Raw genomic sequence first — 21,612 nt, 5'->3', positions numbered from 1 at the left:
TGGTTCTGCATGTACACCATACCCAGAGTATTATACTGTAACCGGTATCGAGGTAAACAAAAGTTATGAGGCCGTGCGATTTAAATGTATCAAAATTTACACATTTACTACTTAGAGTTGGATTTAGAAGCTGTTGTACAAAGTATGTAATACTATACATTTTCATATTATATTTACTTGTTTTTACATGTTTTAGCCTTGTACATGCCCCAAATCAAATACAATGAATGAATTGTAATGGGTTTTCGCGTGTATATAAATCAGTGTTTGTCGTTTAAAAACAGTAAAGATTTTTGCAGTTTTCATGAGATAAAAATAATCATTAGGATATATATTAACATTCCTTTTGATAATAAGATGTTTATGAAGTAGGAAAAATAAAAATAAACAAATGTAAGTTTATCCTGGGTAGCTTCAAAATGTAACTAGGGAAGCGTGTTTGGGTAAATAATGCTCGAAATCTTGAATAAATTGTTATTGATTTTAATATCAAAAATGCATGATATTTATTAACATATCATTAGTTTTTGATAAAAAAAATGTCATTGTGCATGATAGCTACTATGTTTTCATTTTAATAACATTTGGAAGATAAGAATTGAAAGGTAATACTGAGCTTGATACGAGTATATTATCTTTTTTACCTACTAGTGATATATCAGATTTCAGGGGAGTCTAAACAGATGCAGAATTTGCAATGATTATGTAAATTCAAAATTGTGATTCCACTAAGGGAGAAAACTTATTTTACAGTCACAGTAAGCAGTTCAAATTGTTGTTCAGCTCCATGGTTTAACCAGAGACATAGATAAAATGCTATCTGTGTCTCTGGTTTAACTAAATTGTGCTACGAATATTGATGAGGAGCTATATTCGGAGTTAACTGCTGCTTTGCCAGTGGTAATAGATCCCTATTTTTAGTGTTAAATTCGTTGTACAATTTGACAAACACATGAGATAAGATAGTTTCAATACAAACGTAATGAATCACAGATGTCTGTGCTAATGTGGATATCTTTATGTCAATCTATACCGTCTGTCTTTCTGTTTAAAAATATCTGCCTTCCTGTTCGTCTGGCTCTCAGTTTTTTGTCTTGCTGGGTTATATGGGGGCTGCGTTCATTGAACGCCGCCTCTCCTTGTTGATCTTGTTTATCATATTTTACCAAAGAATAAAATTTGATAGTTGTAAAACTTGATTCTGAGATACTGTAAACATCTGCTTATCTTTAATAGGGTTTGGCTATCTGTTTGCTTTCCTTACCTTATGCTGTTCGTCCTATATTTATTAAAACTACAGAATATAGTCTGTGAATCATATTGAAAGTATTGGCGTAAAGGAACAGATAACTCATTTATATGAAGTGATTGATAAAAAATTCGGGTGCTTTTTTTGATAAGCCACTAATGAAAGCCCTGCCATACCTAAAATCATGTGACCACAGGCCTCCTTTTATTTAATTCTGTTCCTCTCGTCAATAACAGTAACAGATGTTATTTAAATATCTGGTAAAAAAGTGATCCCTCAGATGCATTAAAAATCAATTTATATGAAAATTGCAGAGCCGGTTTGATTGAGTCTGTATACGACGGATAATGTAAAGTGCAACACCCCTCATGCCCCCTAGCACCGGATTGAGCGGTACTAAATTCTCAACACTTAAAGTGCTGGATTCAATGATCCTGAAAGACCAGAAAAATATTACAATACTGAAATGAATATACGGGGCAACTATAGTGCATCCAAATTTATGCATTTCTCTGAAGAGGACTCCACTTTTTTGGTAAAATTTATTTGATGAATAGTATTATTTTTTAAGACCAGACAATGTTTTTGTAATATCTTTTTAATTCCATTTTAGATGACTGGATGTAAAGCCGAAATGATAGAAAAAGAAGTATTGTTATCATTACAGCGAGAAGAGAAAACATAAATTATGATTAGAAGTTCAGAAACAAGAAAAATGTTGAAAGTATATTTATTTAAGACAATATCTGTGTAAGTTGCAGAAAGAACATAAATTTTGTGGCGATGAGTCAGTCAAGCTGAAACCTTCGACTTTCATGTTTAAATCAAGTCTTTGTGTAAAACAAGACACTTTAAGCGTGAAGTAAGGTCCTAGGAAGAATTAAAGGCGTAAATGGCCTCCTGGCAGCTAAAATACGTTACCACCATTGTTGTAACAGTAACAGTCATTCCAAGACGTTCTTTTCATACACAACTTGCAAATCCAGTGAAACGACCATGGAAAACAGCAGGAAAAAGCTTTTTAACCACTATGCAACACTTTGAAAGTTATTGAAAGGATAACTTTTTTTAAATTTGACTATGTGTAGTCGAACTAATGAGCATTATGAGAGACATAGAGATGTGGAGATCACTTTTAAATATCTCTTTATATAATATGGAAGAAAACATAAATAGGTTAAACAAGATGTGATGGCATTCAATTTCAAAGGTGAAATATTTTTTTAAAGCAACCTAAATGATACATGACATAAAATTGGCATTTTGTACATAAAAAATTCTAATTTTGAACCATTACTAAAGAAATAACTACAGCTTATTTTCAGCATTTATTCTTCACTAACTTAAGTGTTGTGCATTATAGATAGTTGGACAAATCCTGGCGATGATAAATGAAGTTATTTCTACCAAATTATGTTAAAAGTGATAGTTTGCATAACATTTATGGGTAATATTTGGATGGATGAGACTTAGGTAACGTACAAATATGTTAAATGACACACCAAAGACTAAATAACATGTTACTTTCAGATATTGAGTATATAACCATATGCATTGTTTGTTGTAACTAAGTTTGTTTTCTTTATTTTCATAAATTTTTCAAAAATAGTTAAAAATGCTAGAATAATGTCAATGTAATTGATGTAACGTATGTTACATTTTGCTTTTAAAATGTCTTAAGTGATTATGTTTCTTTATTTATATAAGCTTATGTGATATAAATATAATATGAACCTCTTTTCAATTGTAAATATTAGGTATTTTTAAGATAATGCAATTTGAACGTTTTGCTTTATTATTATGAGTGGGTGGGGTAATAATCTTGTGTGTCACATGTCAATAAATAATACAAAAGAGGCCAAACCTGTTATTATTCATTGCAAATTCTATTTTATTAACACCAATACATGCTGGCTAAAAAAATACAAATCTATGACAGAGAAAGACAAGACAGTCGCCACATATTCAACATATTACGATATTATATTACGATTTTTATGTCTGGACAGGTACTAGTAAACTAAAGTTTCCGAAGGTATATTTTTTTAAGGATTTTACTACAAGGTCCATGCATATATATTGATTGTAAAATACTAAAGAAAGCTTGTGTTGCAATTTGTTTGATGTCAAGCTACATATACTCATAACTTTAGTGGCCTAATAAAAAAACACTGAAATACAATATTGACGGACTCCTGCTATTTGGAAATATTTTACTCCACGTGTAACGTTTAAGCTTTCAACAATCCGAATTTCTTGGCTGAACTTTCATAGCTCTCATTTATTATTTTATTTTCAATTTTAGATTTCGGACTCCTGCTATTTGGAAATATTTTACTCCACGTGTAACGTTTAAGCTTTCAACAATCCGAATTTCTTGGCTGAACATTCATAGCTCTCATTTATTATTTTATTTTCAATTTTAAATTTTGATCGAAATTTGAAGTAAGCGTGACTTCAGTATTGAACTGTTCAATAATATGTTAAGGATAATCCGTTTCGGTTCAAGCAAGTTCAGGGTTCGAATGAAGTACTTCATTCAATATGCAAATTATTTTTAACAAAAGCTAGGATTGCCTTGTTAATTCAGAATATGTACGAGAGAATACTTAAAATTTATGAAAAGGTCTCAACGTTCTTTTACATAATCCACGGAAAACAGTATTTTAATGAATTTTGAAATATTTCTGTTCCTTCTATCTTCAAAATAGATTGACTTTGATAAAAACTTGAAGATATTCTTAAGTGTAAATTTTCTAAAGAATGTATTATCACAAACCAATGCCAAAATTTTATTAAGTGATTAAATCACGACAATGTTTACCCTTCTGAATTTGTCAAATTAATTTGCCCTGCCTTGAAATCCGATAATTCCTTTCTTTTTCTTGACTAAAGAAGTTCAATGTGAATATACAAAACATGACCTACTATCATAATTATTAAAACCATAGCAATACTGAACGGATATACAGGCTGGTTGTTTGCCGGTAAAGATGGCAATGGCAAACCACTTTTTGTTATAGCAAGTTAGGGTAAATAGATATTCATACTGATAATTATTAGATTTGACAGACATTTACATAGAAGTCCATTTGGGTCATATCATACATCTAGTCACAGACTTTTTGGTGCGTAATTTAGAAAGGCCGAGATGTGTTGATAGTTTATAGCATCAATAATAACTTACCTACGCACGAAACGCCATCACCAGAGTATCCTGCGTTACAGGCGCACGTGAAGCTTCCTACGGTGTTTGTACATTGGGCGTTACCATCACAATTGTCAGTATTAGTGGTACATTCGTCAATATCTGAGTTAAGTAAAAAAGCAATGATATTTTCATAGTATCTAAGGAAAATAAAATATCTCCGCATTAATTTGCAGTTCGTGTGTACAATTTATTAAAACACTGAAATACAATATGCACGGACTCCTGCTATTTGGAAATATTTTACTCCGCGTGTTACGTTTAAGCTTTCAACAATCCAAATATTTGGCTGACCTTTTATAGCTCTCATTTATTATTTTATTTTCAATTTAAATTTTGAACGAAAATTTGAAGTAAGTGTGACTTCAGTATTGAACTGTTCAATAATATGTTAAGGATAATCCGTTTCGGTTCAAGCAAGTTCAGGGTTCGAATGAAGTACCTCATTCAATATGCAAACTATTTTTAACAAAAGCTAGGATTCCCTTGTTAATTCAGAATATGTACGAGAGAATACTTAAAATTTATGAAAAGGTCTCAACGTTCTTTTACATAATCTACGGAAAACAGTATTTTAATCAATTTTGAAATATTTCTGTTCCTTATACCTTCAAAATTGGTTGACTTTGATAAAAACTTGAAGATATTTTTAAGTGTAAATTTTCTAAAGAATGTATTATCACAAACCAATGCCAAAATTTTACTTAGTGATTAAATCACGACAATGTTTACCCTTCTGAATTTGTCAAATTAATTTGCCCTGCCTTGAAATCCGATAATTCCTTTCTTTTTCTTGACTAAAGAAGTTCAATGTGAATATACAAAACATGACCTACTATCATAATTATTAAAACCAAAGCAATACTGAACGGATATACAGGCTGGTTGTTTGCCGGTAAAGGTGGCAATGGCAAACCACTTTTTGTTATAGTAGGTTAGGGTAAATAGATATTTATACTGATAATTATTATATTTTGACAGATATTTGCAATGAAGTCCATTTGGGTCATATCATACATCTAGTCACAGACTTTTTGGTGCGTAATTTAGTCAAGGCCGAAATGTGTTGATAGTTTATAGCAACAATAATAACTTACCTACGCACGAAACGCCATCACCAGAGTATCCTGCGTTACAGGCGCACGTGAAACTTCCTACGGTGTTTGTACATTGGGCGTTACCATCACAATTATCCGTATTAGTGGTACATTCGTTAATATCTGAGTTAAGTAAAAAAGCAATGATATTTTCACAGTATCTAAGGAAAATCAAATATTTCCGCATTAATTTGCAGTACGTGTGTACAATTGATATAGTCCGATTAAAGTAAAATTTAACGTCAAACAAATTGCAACACAAGCTTTTTTTACATTTTTAGTTTGTTATACACATCATATAAAACAGGTAAAAACCCTAAAAAAATCTAACCATGGCAAACCAGTAAAAAAAGCAATTCAAATTTTGCATTTGTTTCGAGTTTTTATATGGTTCTGCATGTACACCATACCCAGAGTATTATACTGTTACCGGTATCGAGGTAAACACAAGTTATGAGGCCGCGCGATTTAAATGTATCAAAATTTACACATTTACTACTTAGAGTTGGATTTAGAAGCTGTTGTACAAAGTATGTAATACTATACATTTTCATATTATATTTACTTGTTTTTACATGTTTTAGCCTTGTACATGCCCCAAATCAAATACAATGAATGAATTGTAATGGGTTTTCGAGTGTATATAAATCAGTGTTTGTCGTTTAAAAACAGTAAAGATTTTGCAGTTTTCATGAGATAAAAATAATCATTAGGATATATATTAACATTCCTTTTGATAATAAGATGTTTATGAAGTAGGAAAAATAAAAATAAACAAATGTAAGTTTATCCTGGGTAGCTTCAAAATGTAACTAGGGAAGCGTGTTTGGGTAAATAATGCTCGAAATCTTGAATAAATTGTTATTGATTTTAATATCAAAAATGCATGATATTTATTAACATATCATTAGTTTTTGATAAAAAAATGTCATTGTGCATGATAGCTACTATGTTTTCATTTTAATAACATTTGGAAGATAAGAATTGAAAGGTAATACTGAGCTTGATACGAGTATATTATCTTTTTTACCTACTAGTGATATATCAGATTTCAGGGGAGTCAAAACAGATGCAGAATTTACAATGATTATGTAAATTCAAAATTGTGATTCCACTAAGGGAGAAAACTTATTTTACAGTCACAGTAAGCAGTTCAAATTGTTGTTCAGCTCCATGGTTTAACCAGAGACATAGATAAAATACTATCTGTGTCTCTGGTTTAACTAAATTGTGCTACGAATATTGATGAGGAGCTATATTCGGAGTTAACTGCTGCTTTGCCAGTGGTAATAGATCCCTATTTTGAGTGTTAAATTCGTTGTACAATTTGACAAACACATGAGATAAGATAGTTTCAATACAAACGTAATGAATCACAGATGTCTGTGCTAATGTGGATATCTTTATGTCAATCTATACCGTCTGTCTTTCTGTTTAAAAACATCTGCCTTTCTGTTCGTCTGGCTCTCAGTTTTTTGTCTTGCTGGATTATATGGGGGCTGCGTTCATTGAACGCCGCCTCTCCTTGTTGATCTTGTTTATCATATTTTACCAAAGAATAAAATTTGATAGTTGTAAAACTTGATTCTGAGATACTGTAAACATCTGCTTATCTTTAATAGGGTTTGGCTATCTGTTTGCTTTCCTTACCTTATGCTGTTCGTCCTATATTTATGAAAACTACAGAATATAGTCTATGAATCATATTGAAAGTATTGGCGTAAAGGAACAGATAACTCATTTATATGAAGTGATTGATAAAAAGTTCGGGTGCTTTTTTTGATAAGCCACTAATGAAAGCCCTGCCATACCTAAAATCATGTGACCACAGGCCTCCTTTTATTTAATTCTGTTCCTCTCGTCAATAACAGTAACAGATGTTATTTAAATATCTGGTAAAAAAGTGATCCCTCAGATGCATTAAAAATCAATTTACATGAAAATTGCAGAGCCGGTTTGATTGAGTCTGTATACGACGGATAATGTAAAGTGCAACACCCCTCATGCCCCCTAGCACCGGATTGAGCGGTACTAAATTCTCAACACTTAAAGTGCTGGATTCAATGATCCTGAAAGACCAGAAAAATATTACAATACTGAAATGAATATACGGGGCAACTATAGTGCACCCAAATTTATGCATTTCTCTGAAGAGGACTCCACTTTTTTGGTAAAATTTATTTGATGAATAGTATTATTTTTTAAGACCAGACAATGTTTTTGTAATATCTTTTTAATTCCATTTTAGATGACTGGATGTAAAGCCGAAATGATAGAAAAAGAAGTATTGTTATCATTACAGCGAGAAGAGAAAACATAAATTATGATTAGAAGCTCAGAAACAAGAAAAATGTTGAAAGTATATTTATTTAAGACAATATCTGTGTAAGTTGCAGAAAGAACATAAATTTTGTGGCGATGAGTCAGTCAAGCTGAAACCTTCGACTTTCATGTTTAAATCAAGTCTTTGTGTAAAACAAGACAATTTAAGCGTGAAGTAAGGTCCTAGGAAGAATTAAAGGCGTAAATGGCCTCCTGGCAGCTAAAATACGTTACCACCATTGTTGTAACAGTAACAGTCATTCCAAGACGTTCTTTTCATACACAACTTGCAAATCCAGTGAAACGACCATGGAAAACAGCAGGAAAAAGCTTTTTAACCACTATGCAACACTTTGAAAGTTATTGAAAGGATAACTTTTTTTAAATTTGACTATGTGTAGTCGAACTAATGAGCATTATGAGAGACATAGAGATGTGGAGATCACTTTTAAATATCTCTTTATATAATATGGAAGAAAACATAAATAGGTTAAACAAGATGTGATGGCATTCAATTTCAAAGGTGAAATATTTTTTTAAAGCAACCTAAATGATACATGACATAAAATTGGCATTTTGTACATAAAAAATTCTAATTTTGAACCATTACTAAAGAAATAACTACAGCTTATTTTCAGCATTTATTCTTCACTAACTTAAGTGTTGTGCATTATAGATAGTTGGACAAATCCTGGCGATGATAAATGAAGTTATTTCTACCAAATCATGTTAAAAGTGATAGTTTGCATAACATTTATGGGTAATATTTGGATGGATGAGACTTAGGTAACGTACAAATATGTTAAATGACACACCAAAGACTAAATAACATGTTACTTTCAGATATTGAGTATATAACCATATGCATTGTTTGTTGTAACTAAGTTTGTTTTCTTTATTTTCATAAATTTTTCAAAAATAGTTAAAAATGCTAGAATAATGTCAATGTAATTGATGTAACGTATGTTACATTTTGCTTTTAAAATGTCTTAAGTGATTATGTTTCTTTATTTATATAAGCTTATGTGATATAAATATAATATGAACCTCTTTTCAATTGTAAATATTAGGTACTTTTAAGATAATGCAATTTGAACGTTTTGCTTTATTATTATGAGTGGGTGGGGTAATAATCTTGTGTGTCACATGTCAATAAATAATACAAAAGAGGCCAAACCTGTTATTATTCATTGCAAATTCTATTTTATTAACACCAATACATGCTGGCTAAAAAAATACAAATCTATGACAGAGAAAGACAAGACAGTCGCCACATATTTAACATATTACGATATTATATTACGATTTTTATGTCTGGACAGGTACTCGTAAACTAAAGTTTCCGAAGGTATATTTGTTTAAGGATTTTACTACAAGGTCCATGCATATATATTGATTGTAAAATACTGAAGAAAGCTTGTGTTGCAATTTGTTTGATGTCAAGCTACATATACTCATAACTTTAGTGGCCTAATAAAAAAACACTGAAATACAATATTGACGGACTCCTGCTATTTGGAAATATTTTACTCCACGTGTAACGTTTAAGCTTTCAACAATCCGAATTTCTTGGCTGAACTTTCATAGCTCTCATTTATTATTTTATTTTCAATTTTAGATTTCGGACTCCTGCTATTTGGAAATATTTTACTCCACGTGTAACGTTTAAGCTTTCAACAATCCGAATTTCTTGGCTGAACTTTCATAGCTCTCATTTATTATTTTATTTTCAATTTTAAATTTTGATCGAAATTTGAAGTAAGCGTGACTTCAGTATTGAACTGTTCAATAATATGTTAAGGATAATCCGTTTCGGTTCAAGCAAGATCAGGGTTCGAATGAAGTACCTCATTCAATATGCAAATTATTTTTAACAAAAGCTAGGATTCCCTTGTTAATTCAGAATATGTACGAGAGAATACTTAAAAATTTATGAAAAGGTCTCAACGTTCTTTAACATAATCCACAGAAAACGGTATTTTAATGAATTTTTAAATACTACTGTCCCTTCTACCTTCAAAATAGATTGACTTTGATAAAAACTTCAAGATATTCTTAAATGTCAATTTTCTTAAGAATGTTTTATCACAAACCAAAGCAAAAAATTTATTTAGTGATTAAATCACGACAATGTTTACCCTTCTGAATTTGTCAAATTAATTTGCCCTGCCTTGGGATCCGATAATTCCTTTCTTTTTCTTTTACAAAACATGACCTACTATCATAATTATTAAAACCATAGCAATACTGAACGGATATACAGGCTGGTTGTTGGCCGGTAAAGGTAGCAATGGCAAACCACTTTTTGTTATAGCAGGTTAGGGTAAATAAATATTTATACTGATAATTATAAGATTTTCACAGACATTTACAAAGAGGTCCATTTAGGTCATATCATACATCTAGTCACGGACCTTTAAGTGCGTAATTTAGAAGGGTAAACATTTTCGTGATTTAATCACTAAATAAAATATATAAGGCCGAAATGTGTTGAGAGTTTATAGCATCAATAATAACTTACCTACGCACGAAACGCCATCACCAGAGTATCCTGCGTTACAGGCGCACGTGAAGCTTCCTACGGTGTTTGTACATTGGGCGTTACCATCACAATTGTCCGTATTAGTGGTACATTCGTTAATATCTGAGTTAAGTAAAAAAGCAATGATATTTTCACAGTATCTAAGGAAATTCAAATATTTCCGCATTAATTTGCAGTTCGTGTGTACAATTGATCAAAAAACACTGAAATACAATATACACGGACTCCTGCTATTTGGAAATATTTTACTCCACGTGTAACGTTTAAGCTTTCAACAATCCGAATTTTTTGGCTGAACTTTCATAGCTCTCATTCATTATTTCATTTTCAATTTTAAATTTTGACGAAAATTTGAAGTAAGTTTGATTTCAGTATTGAACTATTGAACTGTTCAATAATATGTTTAGGATAATCCGTTTCGGTTCAAGCAAGTTCAGGGTTCGAATGAAATACTTCATTCAATATGCAAATTATTTTTAATAAAAGCTAGGATTGCCTTGTTAATTCAGAATATGTACGAGAGAATACTTAAAATTAATGAAATGGTCTCAACGTTCTTTTACACGATCCCCGGAAAACAGTATTTTAATGAATTTTGAAATATTTCTGTTCCTTCTACCTTCAAAATAGATTGACTTTGATAAAAACTTGAAGATATTCTATAGTGTAAATTTTCTAAAGAATGTATTATCACAAATAGATAGATACAGAATCCCTAAAGTAAGCCCAACACGGCAAAATTGAAAATGTTGCAGGCTCGGTTTGATTGAGCCTGTTCATGGACGGTACTGGAAAGTGCAAGTTACCGTCCACGCCCCTAGCATCGGCTTAAGCAGAATTCAACATTTAAACGTGAAATAGTAAAATTTTGAATTTAAAAACATCAGCAGATGTGTTCATACGGCGGTTATCATGGAACCTTCAATGTGACACGTAAGTGCCATTCCATGAAAAGCATAGTATGGTCCCCAAGTAATAAAAAGAGTGTGCCCTAAACGAGAAAACAATGGGCGGAACTAAATAAAATGGAACTTTGAAAGTGGATCAGAGGTTATGAAGCCTGCGTATCACAGATAAGAAGTCAAAAGACAAATTTAAAAAGCAGACAACATATCCTAAGGGTGATTCAACATTATTCAAGTAGGAATATTGGAACCACCCAACTAGAAAATGCCGAAAAGTCGAAACAAAAAATACCACAATCACAACAATAATGTCGTGCTGAACGATCTACAAGGACAACCAATGCCAAAATTTTATTTAGTGATTAAATCTCGACAATGTCTACCATTCTGAATTTCTCATATTAATTTGCCCTGCCTTGAAATCCGATAATTCCTTTCTTTTTCTTGACTAAAGAAGTTCAAAGGGAATATACAAAACATGACCTACTATCATAATTATTAAAACCATAGCAATACTGAACGGATATACAGGCTGGTTGTTGCAGTAAAGGTTGCAATGGCAAACCACTTTTTTATAGCATGTTAGGGTAAATAAATATTTATACTGATAATTATAAGATTTTGACAAACATTTAACAAAGAGGTCCATTTAGGTCATATCATACATCTAGTCACAGACTTTTTGGTGCGTAATTTAGTCAAGGCCTAAATGAATTGATAGTTTATACATCAATAATAACTTACCTACGCACGAAACGCCATCACCAGAGTATCCTGCGTTACAGGCGCACGTGAAGCTTCCTACGGTGTTTGTACATTGGGCGTTACCATTACAATTGTCCGTATTAATGGTACATTCGTCAATATCTGAGTTAAGTAAAAAAGCAATGATATTTTCAGAGAATCTAAGGAAAATCAAATATTTCCGCATTAATTTGCAGTTCGTGTGTACAATTGATTAAAACACTGAAAAACAATATGCACGGACTCCTGCTATTCTGAAATATTTTACTCCACGTGTAACGTTTAAGCTTTCAACAATCCGAATTTCTTGGCTGAACTTTCATAGCTCTCATTAATTATTTTATTTTCAATTTTAAATTTTAAACAAAAATTGAAAGTAAGTGTGACTTCAGTATTGAACTGTTCAATAACATGTTAAGGATAATCCGTTTCGGTTCAAGCAAGTTCAGGGTTCGAATGAAGTATTTCATTCAATATGCAAATTATTTTTAACAAAAACTAGGATTCCCTTGTTAATTCAGAATATGTACGAAAGAATATTTAAAATTTATGAAAAGGTCTCAAATTCTTTTACATAATCCACGGAAAACAGTATTTTAATGAATTTTTAAATATTTTTGTTACTTCTACCTTCAAAATAGATTGACTTTGACAAAAACTTGAAGATATTCTTAAGTGTAAATTTTCTAAAGAATGTATTATCACAAACCAATGCCAAAATTTTACTTAGTGATTAAATCACGACAATGTTTATCATTCTGAATTTCTCAAATTAATTTGCCCTGCCTTGAAATCCGATAATTCCTTTCTTTTTCTTGACTAAAGAAGTTCAATGTGAATATACAAAACATGACCTACTATCATAATTATTAAAACCATAGCAATACTGAACGGATATACAGGCTGGTTGTTTGCCGGTAAAGGTGGCAATGGCAAAGCACTTTTTGATATAGCAGGTTAGGGTAAATAAATATTTATACTGATAATTATTAGATTTTGACAGACATTTACAAAGAGGTCCATTTAGGTCATATCATACATCTAGTCACGGACTTTTATGTGCGTAATTTAGTCAAGGCCGAAATGTGTTGAGAGTTTATAGCATCAATAATAACTTACCTACGCACGAAACGCCATCACCAGAGTATCCTGCGTTACAGGCGCACGTGAAGCTTCCTACGGTGTTTGTACATTGGGCGTTACCATCACAATTGTCCGTATTAGTGGTACATTCGTTAATATCTGAGTTAAGTAAAAAAGCAATGATATTTTCATAGTATCTAAGGAAATTCAAATATTTCTGCAATAATTTGCAGTTCGTGTGTACAGTTGATTAAAACACTGAAATACAATATGCACGGACTCCTGCTATTTGGAAATATTTTACTCCACGTATAACGTTTAAGCTTTCAACAATCCGAATTTCTTGGCTGAACTTTCATAACTCTCATTCATTATTTTATTTTCAATATTAAATTTTGAACAAAAATTGGAAGTAAGTGTGACTTCAGTATTCAACTGTTCAATAATATGTTAAGGATAATCCGTTTCGGTTCAAGCAAGTTCAGGGTTCGAATGAAGTACCTCATTCAATATGCAAATTATTTTTAACAAAAGCTAGGATTGCCTTGTTAATTCAGAATTTGTACGAGAGAATACTTAGAATTGATGAAAAGGTCTCAACGTTCTTTTACATAATCCACGGAAAACAGTATTTTAATGAATTTTGAAATATTTCTGTTCCTTCTATCTTCAAAATAGATTGACTTTGATAAAAAATTGAAGATATTCTTAATTGTAAATTTTCTAAAGAATGTATTATCACAAACCAATGCAAAAATTTCACTTAGTGATTAAATCACGACAATGTTTACTCTTCTGAATTTGTCAAATTAATTTGCCTTGCCTTGAGATCCGATAATTCCTTTCTTTTTCTTGACTAAAAAAGTTCAATGTGAATATACAAAACATGACCTACTATCATAATTATTAAAACCATAGCAATACTGAACGGATGTACAGGCTGGTTGTTGGCCGGTAAAGGTGGCAATGGCAAACCACTTTTTGTTATAGCAGGTTAGGGTAAATAAATATTTATACTGATAATTATAAGATTTTGACAGACATTTACAAAGAGGTACATTTAGGTCATATCATACATCTAGTCATGGACTTTAAGTAGCGTAATTTAGTCAAGGCCGAAATGTGTTGAGAGTTTGTAGCATCAATAATAACTTACCTACGCACGAAACGCCATCACCAGAGTATCCTGCGTTACAGGCGCACGTGAAGCTTCCTACGGTGTTTGTACATTGGGCGTTAACATCACAATTGTCCGTATTAGTGGTACATTCGTTAATATCTGAGATAAGTAAAAGAGCAATGATATTTTCACAGTATCTAAGGAAATTCAAATATTTCCGCATTAATTTGCAGTTCGTGTGTACAATTGATAAAAAAACACTGAAAGACAATATACACGGACTCCTGCTATTTGGAAATATTTTACTCCACGTGTAACGTTTAAGCTTTCAACAATCCGAATTTCTTGGCTGAACTTTCATATAGCTCTCATTCATTATTTTATTTTCAATTTTAAAATTTTGACGAAAATTTGAAGTAAGTGTGACTTCAGTATTGAACTATTGAACTGTTCAATAATATGTTAAGGATAATCCGTTTCGGTTCAAGCAAGTTCAGGGTTCGAATGAAGTACTTCATTCAATGTGCAAATTATTTTTAACAAAAGCTAGGATTGCCTTGTTAATTCAGAATATGTACGAGACAATACTTAAAATTTATGAAAAGGTCTCAAAGTTCTTTTACATAATCCACGGAAAACAGTATTTTAATGAATTTTTAAATATTTCTGTTCCTTCTACCTTCAAAATAGATTGACTTTGATAAAAACTTGAAGATATTCTTAAGTGTAAATTTTCTAAAGAATGTATTATCACAAATAGATAGATACAGAATCCCTAAAGAAAGCCCAACACGGCAAAATTGAAAATGTTGCAGGGTCGGTTTGATTGAGCCTGTTCATGGACAGTACTGGAAAGTGCAAGTTACCGTCCACGCCCCTATCATCGGCTTAAGCAGAATTCAACATTTAAACGTGAAATAGTAAAATTTTGAATTTAGAAACATCAGCAGATGTGTTCATACGGCGGTTATCATGGAACCTTCAATGTGACACGCAAGTGCCATTCCATGAAAAGCGGTGTATGGTCCCCAAGTAATAAAAAGCGTGTGCCCTTAACGAGAAAACAATGGGCGGAACTAAATAAAATGGAATTTTGAAAGGGGATCAGAGGTTATGAAGCCTGCGTATCATAGATAAGACGTTAAAAGACAAATTTAAAAGGCAGACAACATATCCTAAGGGTGATTCAACATTATTCAAGTAGGAATATTGGAACCACCAAACTAGAAAATGCCGAAAAGTTGAAACAAAAAATACCACAATCACAACAATAATGTCGTGCTGAACGATCTACAAGGACAAACAATGCCAAAATTTTATTTAGTGATTAAATCACGACAATGTTTACTCTTCTGAATTTCTCAAATTAATTTGCCCTGCCTTGAAATCCGAAAATTTCTTTCTTTTTCTTGACTAAAGAAGTTCAATGTGAATATACAAAACATGACCTACTATCATAATTATTAAAACCATAGCAATACTGAACAGATATACGGGCTGGTTGTTGCGGTAAAGGTGGCAATGGCAAATCACTTTTTGTTATAGCAGGTTAGGGTAAATAAATTTTTATACTGATAATTATAAGATTTTGACAAACATTTACAAAGAGGTCCATTTAGGTCATATCATACATCTAGTCATGGACTTTAAGGTGCGTAATTTAGTCAATGCCGAAATGTGTTGACAGTTTATAGCATCAATAATAACTTACCTACGCACGAAACGCCATCACCAGAGTATCCTGCGTTACAGGCGCACGTGAAGCTTCCTACGGTGTTTGTACATTGGGCGTTACCATCACAATTGTCCGTATTAGTGGTACATTCGTCAATATCTGAGTTAAGTAAAAAAGCAATGATATTTTCACAGAATCTAAGGAAAATCAAATATTTCCGCATCAATTTGCAGTTCGTGTGTACAATTGATTAAAACACCGAAATACAATATGCACGGACTCCTGCTATTTGGAAATATTTTACTCCACGTGTAACGTTTAAGCTTTCAACAATCCGAATTTCTTGGCTGAGCTTTCATAGCTCTCATTTATTATTTTATTTTCAATTTTAAATTTTGAACAAAAATTGAAAGTAAGTGTGACTTCAGTATTGAACTGTTCAATAATATGTTTAGGATAATCCGTTTCAGTTCAATCAAGTTCAGGGTTCGAATGAAGTACCTCATTCAATATGCAAATTATTTTTAACAAAAGCTAGGATTCCCTTGTTAATTCAGAATATGTACGAAAGAATATTTAAAATTTATGAAAAGGTCTCAACGTTCTTTTACAAAATCCACGGAAAACAGTATTTTAATGAATTTTTAAATATTTCTGTTACTTCTACCTTCAAAATAGATTGACTTTGATAAAAACTTGAAGATATTCTTAAGTGTTAATTTTCTAAAGAATGTATTATCACAAACCAATGCCCAAATTTTATTTAGTGATTAAATCGCGACAATGTTTACCCTTCTGAATTTGTCAAATTAATTTGCCCTGCCTTGAAATCTGACAATTCCTTTCTTTTTCTTGACTACAGAAGTTCAATGTGAATATACAAAACATGACCTACTATCATAATTATTAAAACCATAGCAATACTGAACGGATATACAGGCTGGTTGTTTGCCGGGAAAAGTGGCAATGCCAAACCACTTTTTGTTATAGCAGGTTAGCGTAAATAAATAGTTATACTGATAATTATAAGATTTTGACAGACATTTACAAAGAGGTCCATTTAGGTCATATCATACATCTAGTCACGGACTTTTATGTGCGTAATCTAGTCAAGGCCGAAATGTGTTGAGAGTTTATAGCATCATTAATATCTTACCTACACACGAAACGCCATCACCAGAGTATCCGGCGTTACAGGCGCACGTGAAGCTTCCTACGGTGTTTGTACATTGGGCGTTCTCATCACAATTGTCCGTATTAGTGGTACATTCGTCGATATCTGAGTTAAGTAAAAAGCAATGATATTTTCACAGTGTCTAAGGAAATTCAAATATTTCTGCAATAATTTGCAGTTCGTGTGTACGATTGATTACAACCCTGAAATACAATATGCACGGACACCTGATATTTGGATATATTTTACTCCACGTGTAACGTTCAAGCTTTTAACAATCCGAATTTCTTGGCTGAACACTCATAGCTCTCATTTATTATTTTATTTTCAATTTTAAATTTTGAACAAAATTTGAAGTAAGTGTGACTTCAGTATTGAACTGTTCAATAATATGTTTAGGATAATCCGTTTCGGTTCAAGCAAGTTCAGGGTTCGAATGAAGTACCTCATTCAATATGCAAATTATTTTTAACAAAAGCTAGGATTCCCTTGTTAATTCAGAATATGTACGAGAGAATACTTAAAATTTATGAAAAGGTCTCAAAGTTCTTTTACATAATCCACGGAAAACAGTATTCTAATGAATTTTTAAATATTTCTGTTACTTCTACCTTCAAAATAGATTGACTTTGATAAAAAATTGAAGATATTCTTAAGTGTAAATTTTCTAAAGAATATATTATCACAAACCAATACCCAAATTTTATTTAGCGATTAAATTACGACAATGTTAACCCTTCTGAATTTGTCAAATTAATTTGCCCTGCCTTGAAATCCGATAATTCCTTTCTTTTTTCTTGACTAAAGAAGTTCAATGTGAATATACAAAACATGACCTACTATCATAATTATTAAAACCATAGCAATACTGAACGGATATACAGGCTGGTTGTTGGCCGGTAAAGGTGGCAATGGCAAACCACTTTTTGTTATAGCAGGTTAGGGTAAATAAATATTTATACTGATAATTATAAGATTTTGACAGACATTTACAAAGAGGTCCATTTAGGTCTTATAATACATCTAGTCACGGACTTTTAGGTGCGTAATTTAGTCAAGGCCGAAATGTGTTATGAGTTTATAACATCATTAATTACTTACCTACGCATGAAACGCCATCACCAGAGTATCCTGCGTTACAGGCGCACGTGAAGCTTCCTACGGTGTTTGTACATTCGGCGTTCTCATCACAATTGTCCGTATTAGTGGTACATTCGTCAATATCTGAGATAAGTAAAAAAGCAATGATATTTTCATAGTATCTAAGGAAATTCAAATATTTCTGCAATAATTTGCAGTTCGTATGTACAGTTGATTAAAACACTGAAATACAATATGCACGGACTCCTGCTATTTGGAAATATTTTACTCCACGTATAACGTTTAAGCTTTCAACAATCCGAATTTCTTAACTGAACTTTCATAGCTCTCATTTATTATTTTATTTTCAATTCTAAATTTTGAACGAACATTTGAAGTAAATATGACCACAGTATTGAACTGTTCAATAATATGTTAAGGATAATCCGTTTCGGTTCAATCAAGTTAAGGGTTCGAATGAAGTACCTCATTCAATATGCAAATTATTTTTAACAAAAGCTAGGATTCCCTTGTTAATTCAGAATATGTACGAGAGAATACTTAAAATTTATGAAAAGGTCTCAACGTTCTTTTACATAATCCACGGAAAACAGTATTTTAATGAATTTTGAAATATTTCTGTTCCTTCTACTTTCAAAATAGATTGACTTTGATAAAAACTTGAAAATATTCTTAAGTATAAATTTTCTAAAGAATGTATTATCAAAAACATATGCCAAAATTTTACTTAGTGATTAAATCACGACAATGTTTACCCTTCTGAATTTGTCAAATTAATTTGCCCTGCCTTGGGATCCGATAATTCCTTTCTTTTTCTTGACTAAATAAGTTCAATGTGAATAGACAAAACATAACCTACTATCATAATTATTAAAACCATAGCAATACTGAACGGATATACAGGCTGGTTTTTGGCCGGTAAAGATGGCAATGGCAAACCACTTTTTGTTATAGCAGGTTAGGGTAAATAAATATTTATACTGATAATTATAAGATTTCGACAGACATTTACAAAGAGGTCCATTTTAGTCATATCATACATCTAGTCACGGACTTTTAGGTGCGTAATTTAGTCAAGGCCGAAATGAGTTGAGAGTTTATAGCATCAATAATAACTTACCTACGCACGAAACGCCATCACCAGAGTATCCTACGTTACAGGCGCACGTGAAGCTTCCTACGGTGTTTGTACATTGGGCGTTACCATCACAATTGTCCGTATTAGTGGTACATTCGTTAATATCTGAGTTAAGTAAAAATACAATGATCTTTTCACAGTATCTAAGGAAATTCAAATATTTCCGCATTAATTTGCAGTTCGTGTGTACAATTGATCAAAAAACGCCTGAAATACAATATACACGGACTCCTGCTATTTGGAAATATTTTACTCCACGTGTAACGTTTAAGCTTTCAACAATCCGAATTTTTTGGCTGAACTTTCATAGCTCTCATTCATTATTTTATTTTCAATTTTAAATTTTTGACGAAAATTTGAAGTAAGTGTGACTTCAGTATTGAACTATTGAACTGTTCAATAATATGTTAATCATAATCCGTTTCGGTTCAAGCATGTTCAGGGTTCGAATGAAGTACTTCATACAATATGCAAATTATTTTTAACAAAAGCTAGGTTTGCCTTGTTAATTCAGAATATGTACGAGAGAATACTTAAAATTAATGAAAAGGTCTCAACGTTCTTTTACATAATCCACTGAAAACAGTATTCTAATGAATTTTTAAATATTTCTGTTCCTTCTACCTTCAAAATAGATTGACTTTGATAAAAAATTGAAGATATTGTAAATTTTCTAAAGAATGTATTATCACAAACCAATGCAAAACTTTACTTAGTGATTAAATCACGACAATGTTTACCCTTCTGAATTTGTCAAATTAATTTGCCCTGCCTTGTAATCCGATAATTCCTTTCTTTTTCTTGACTAAAGAAGTTCAATGTGAATATACAAAACATAACCTACTATCATAATTATTAAAACCATAGCAATACTGAACGGATATACTGGCTGGTTGTTGGCCGGTAAAAGTGGCAATGGCAAACCACTTTTTGTTATAGCAGGTTAGGGTAAATAAATATTTAAACTGATAATTATAAGATTTTGACAGACATTTACAAATAGGTCCATTTAGGTCATATCATACATCTAGTCACGGACTTTTAGGTGCGTAATTAAGAAGGGTAAACATTGTCGTGATTTAATCACTAAATAAAATATATAAGGCCGAAATGTGTTGACAGTTTATAGCATCAATTATAACTTACCTACGCACGAAACGCCATCACCAGAGTATCCTGCGTTACAGGCGCACGTGAAGCTTCCTACGGTGTTTGTACATTGGGCGTTACCATCACAATTGTCCGTATTAGTGGTACATTCGTTAATATCTGAGATAAGTAAAAGAGCAATGATATTTTCACAGTATCTAAGGATATTCAAATATTTCCGCATTAATTTTTAGTTCGTGTGTACAATTGATAAAAAACACTGAAAGACAATATACACGGACTCCTGCTATTTGGAAATATTTTACTCCACGTGTAACGTTTAAGCTTTCAACAATCCGAATTTCTTGGCTGAACTTTCATATAGCTCTCATTCATTATTTTATTTTCAATTTTAAATTTTTGACGAAAATTTGAAGTAAGTGTGACTTCAGTATTAAACTATTGAACTGTTCAATAATATGTTAATCATAATCCGTTTCGGTTCAAGCATGTTCAGGGTTCGAATGAAGAACTTCATACAATATGCAAATTATTTTTAACAAAAGCTAGGATTGCCTTGTTGTTCCTTCTACCATTTGTCTACCTTCAAAATACGTTGACTTTGATAAAAACTTGAAGATATTTTTAAGTGTAAATTTTCTAGAGAATGTGTTATCACAAACCAATGCCAAAATTTTACTTTTACTAAGTGATTAAATCACGACAATGTTTACCCTTCTGAATTTGTCAAATTAATTTGCCCTGCCTTGAAATCCGATAATTCCTTTCTTTTTCTTAACTAAAGAAGTTCAATGTTAATATACAAAACATGACCTACTATCATAATTATTAAAACCATAGCAATACTGAACGGATATACAGGCTGGTTGTTGACTGTGTAAACCACTTTTAATTACAGCAAGTAATAGGTAAATAAATATTTATAGTTATAAATCTAAGTTTTTGACAGAAATAATCAAAGAGGTCCATCTAGTCAAGGCCGAAACGCGTTTTGAGTTTATAACATTAATAATTACTTACCTACGCACGAAACGCCATTACCAGAGTATCCTGCGTTACAGGCGCACGTGAAGGTTCCATTTGTGTTTGTACATTGGGCGTTTTCATCACAGTTGTCCGCACCAGTTGCACATTCGTCTATATC

The 21,612-nt window shown here is 31.9% G+C and overlaps 1 protein-coding gene across 12 annotated transcripts in view; it reads right to left on the bottom strand.

Moving 5' to 3' along the window:
* Positions 1-21,612, bottom strand: part of LOC132731855 (fibrillin-2-like) — a 30,215-nt gene that overhangs the window by 5,024 nt on the left and 3,579 nt on the right. For 5 of the 12 annotated variants that reach the window (XM_060718141.1, XM_060718145.1, XM_060718144.1 and 2 more), the window contains exons 5-16: positions 21,489-21,611; positions 20,505-20,627; positions 19,341-19,463; positions 18,221-18,343; positions 17,102-17,224; positions 15,982-16,104; positions 14,307-14,429; positions 13,187-13,309; positions 12,068-12,190; positions 10,398-10,520; positions 5,555-5,677; positions 4,437-4,559 (exon numbers count right to left, since the gene is read on the bottom strand). In XM_060718141.1, coding sequence (XP_060574124.1) covers positions 4,437-4,559; positions 5,555-5,677; positions 10,398-10,520; positions 12,068-12,190; positions 13,187-13,309; positions 14,307-14,429; positions 15,982-16,104; positions 17,102-17,224; positions 18,221-18,343; positions 19,341-19,463; positions 20,505-20,627; positions 21,489-21,611 — 1,476 coding nt within the window. The remainder of the gene's footprint in view (positions 1-4,436; positions 4,560-5,554; positions 5,678-10,397; positions 10,521-12,067; positions 12,191-13,186; positions 13,310-14,306; positions 14,430-15,981; positions 16,105-17,101; positions 17,225-18,220; positions 18,344-19,340; positions 19,464-20,504; positions 20,628-21,488; position 21,612) is intronic. The other 7 variants (XM_060718147.1, XM_060718146.1, XM_060718143.1 and 4 more) reach the window with 7 other exon arrangements.

Source organism: Ruditapes philippinarum, unplaced genomic scaffold (assembly GCF_026571515.1).
Source record: "Ruditapes philippinarum isolate M1 unplaced genomic scaffold, ASM2657151v2 ctg4888_1_1_1_1, whole genome shotgun sequence".
In the NCBI taxonomy this organism is placed as follows: Eukaryota; Metazoa; Mollusca; class Bivalvia; order Venerida; family Veneridae; genus Ruditapes; species Ruditapes philippinarum.
This window is presented reverse-complemented; position numbering and strand designations above follow the sequence as displayed.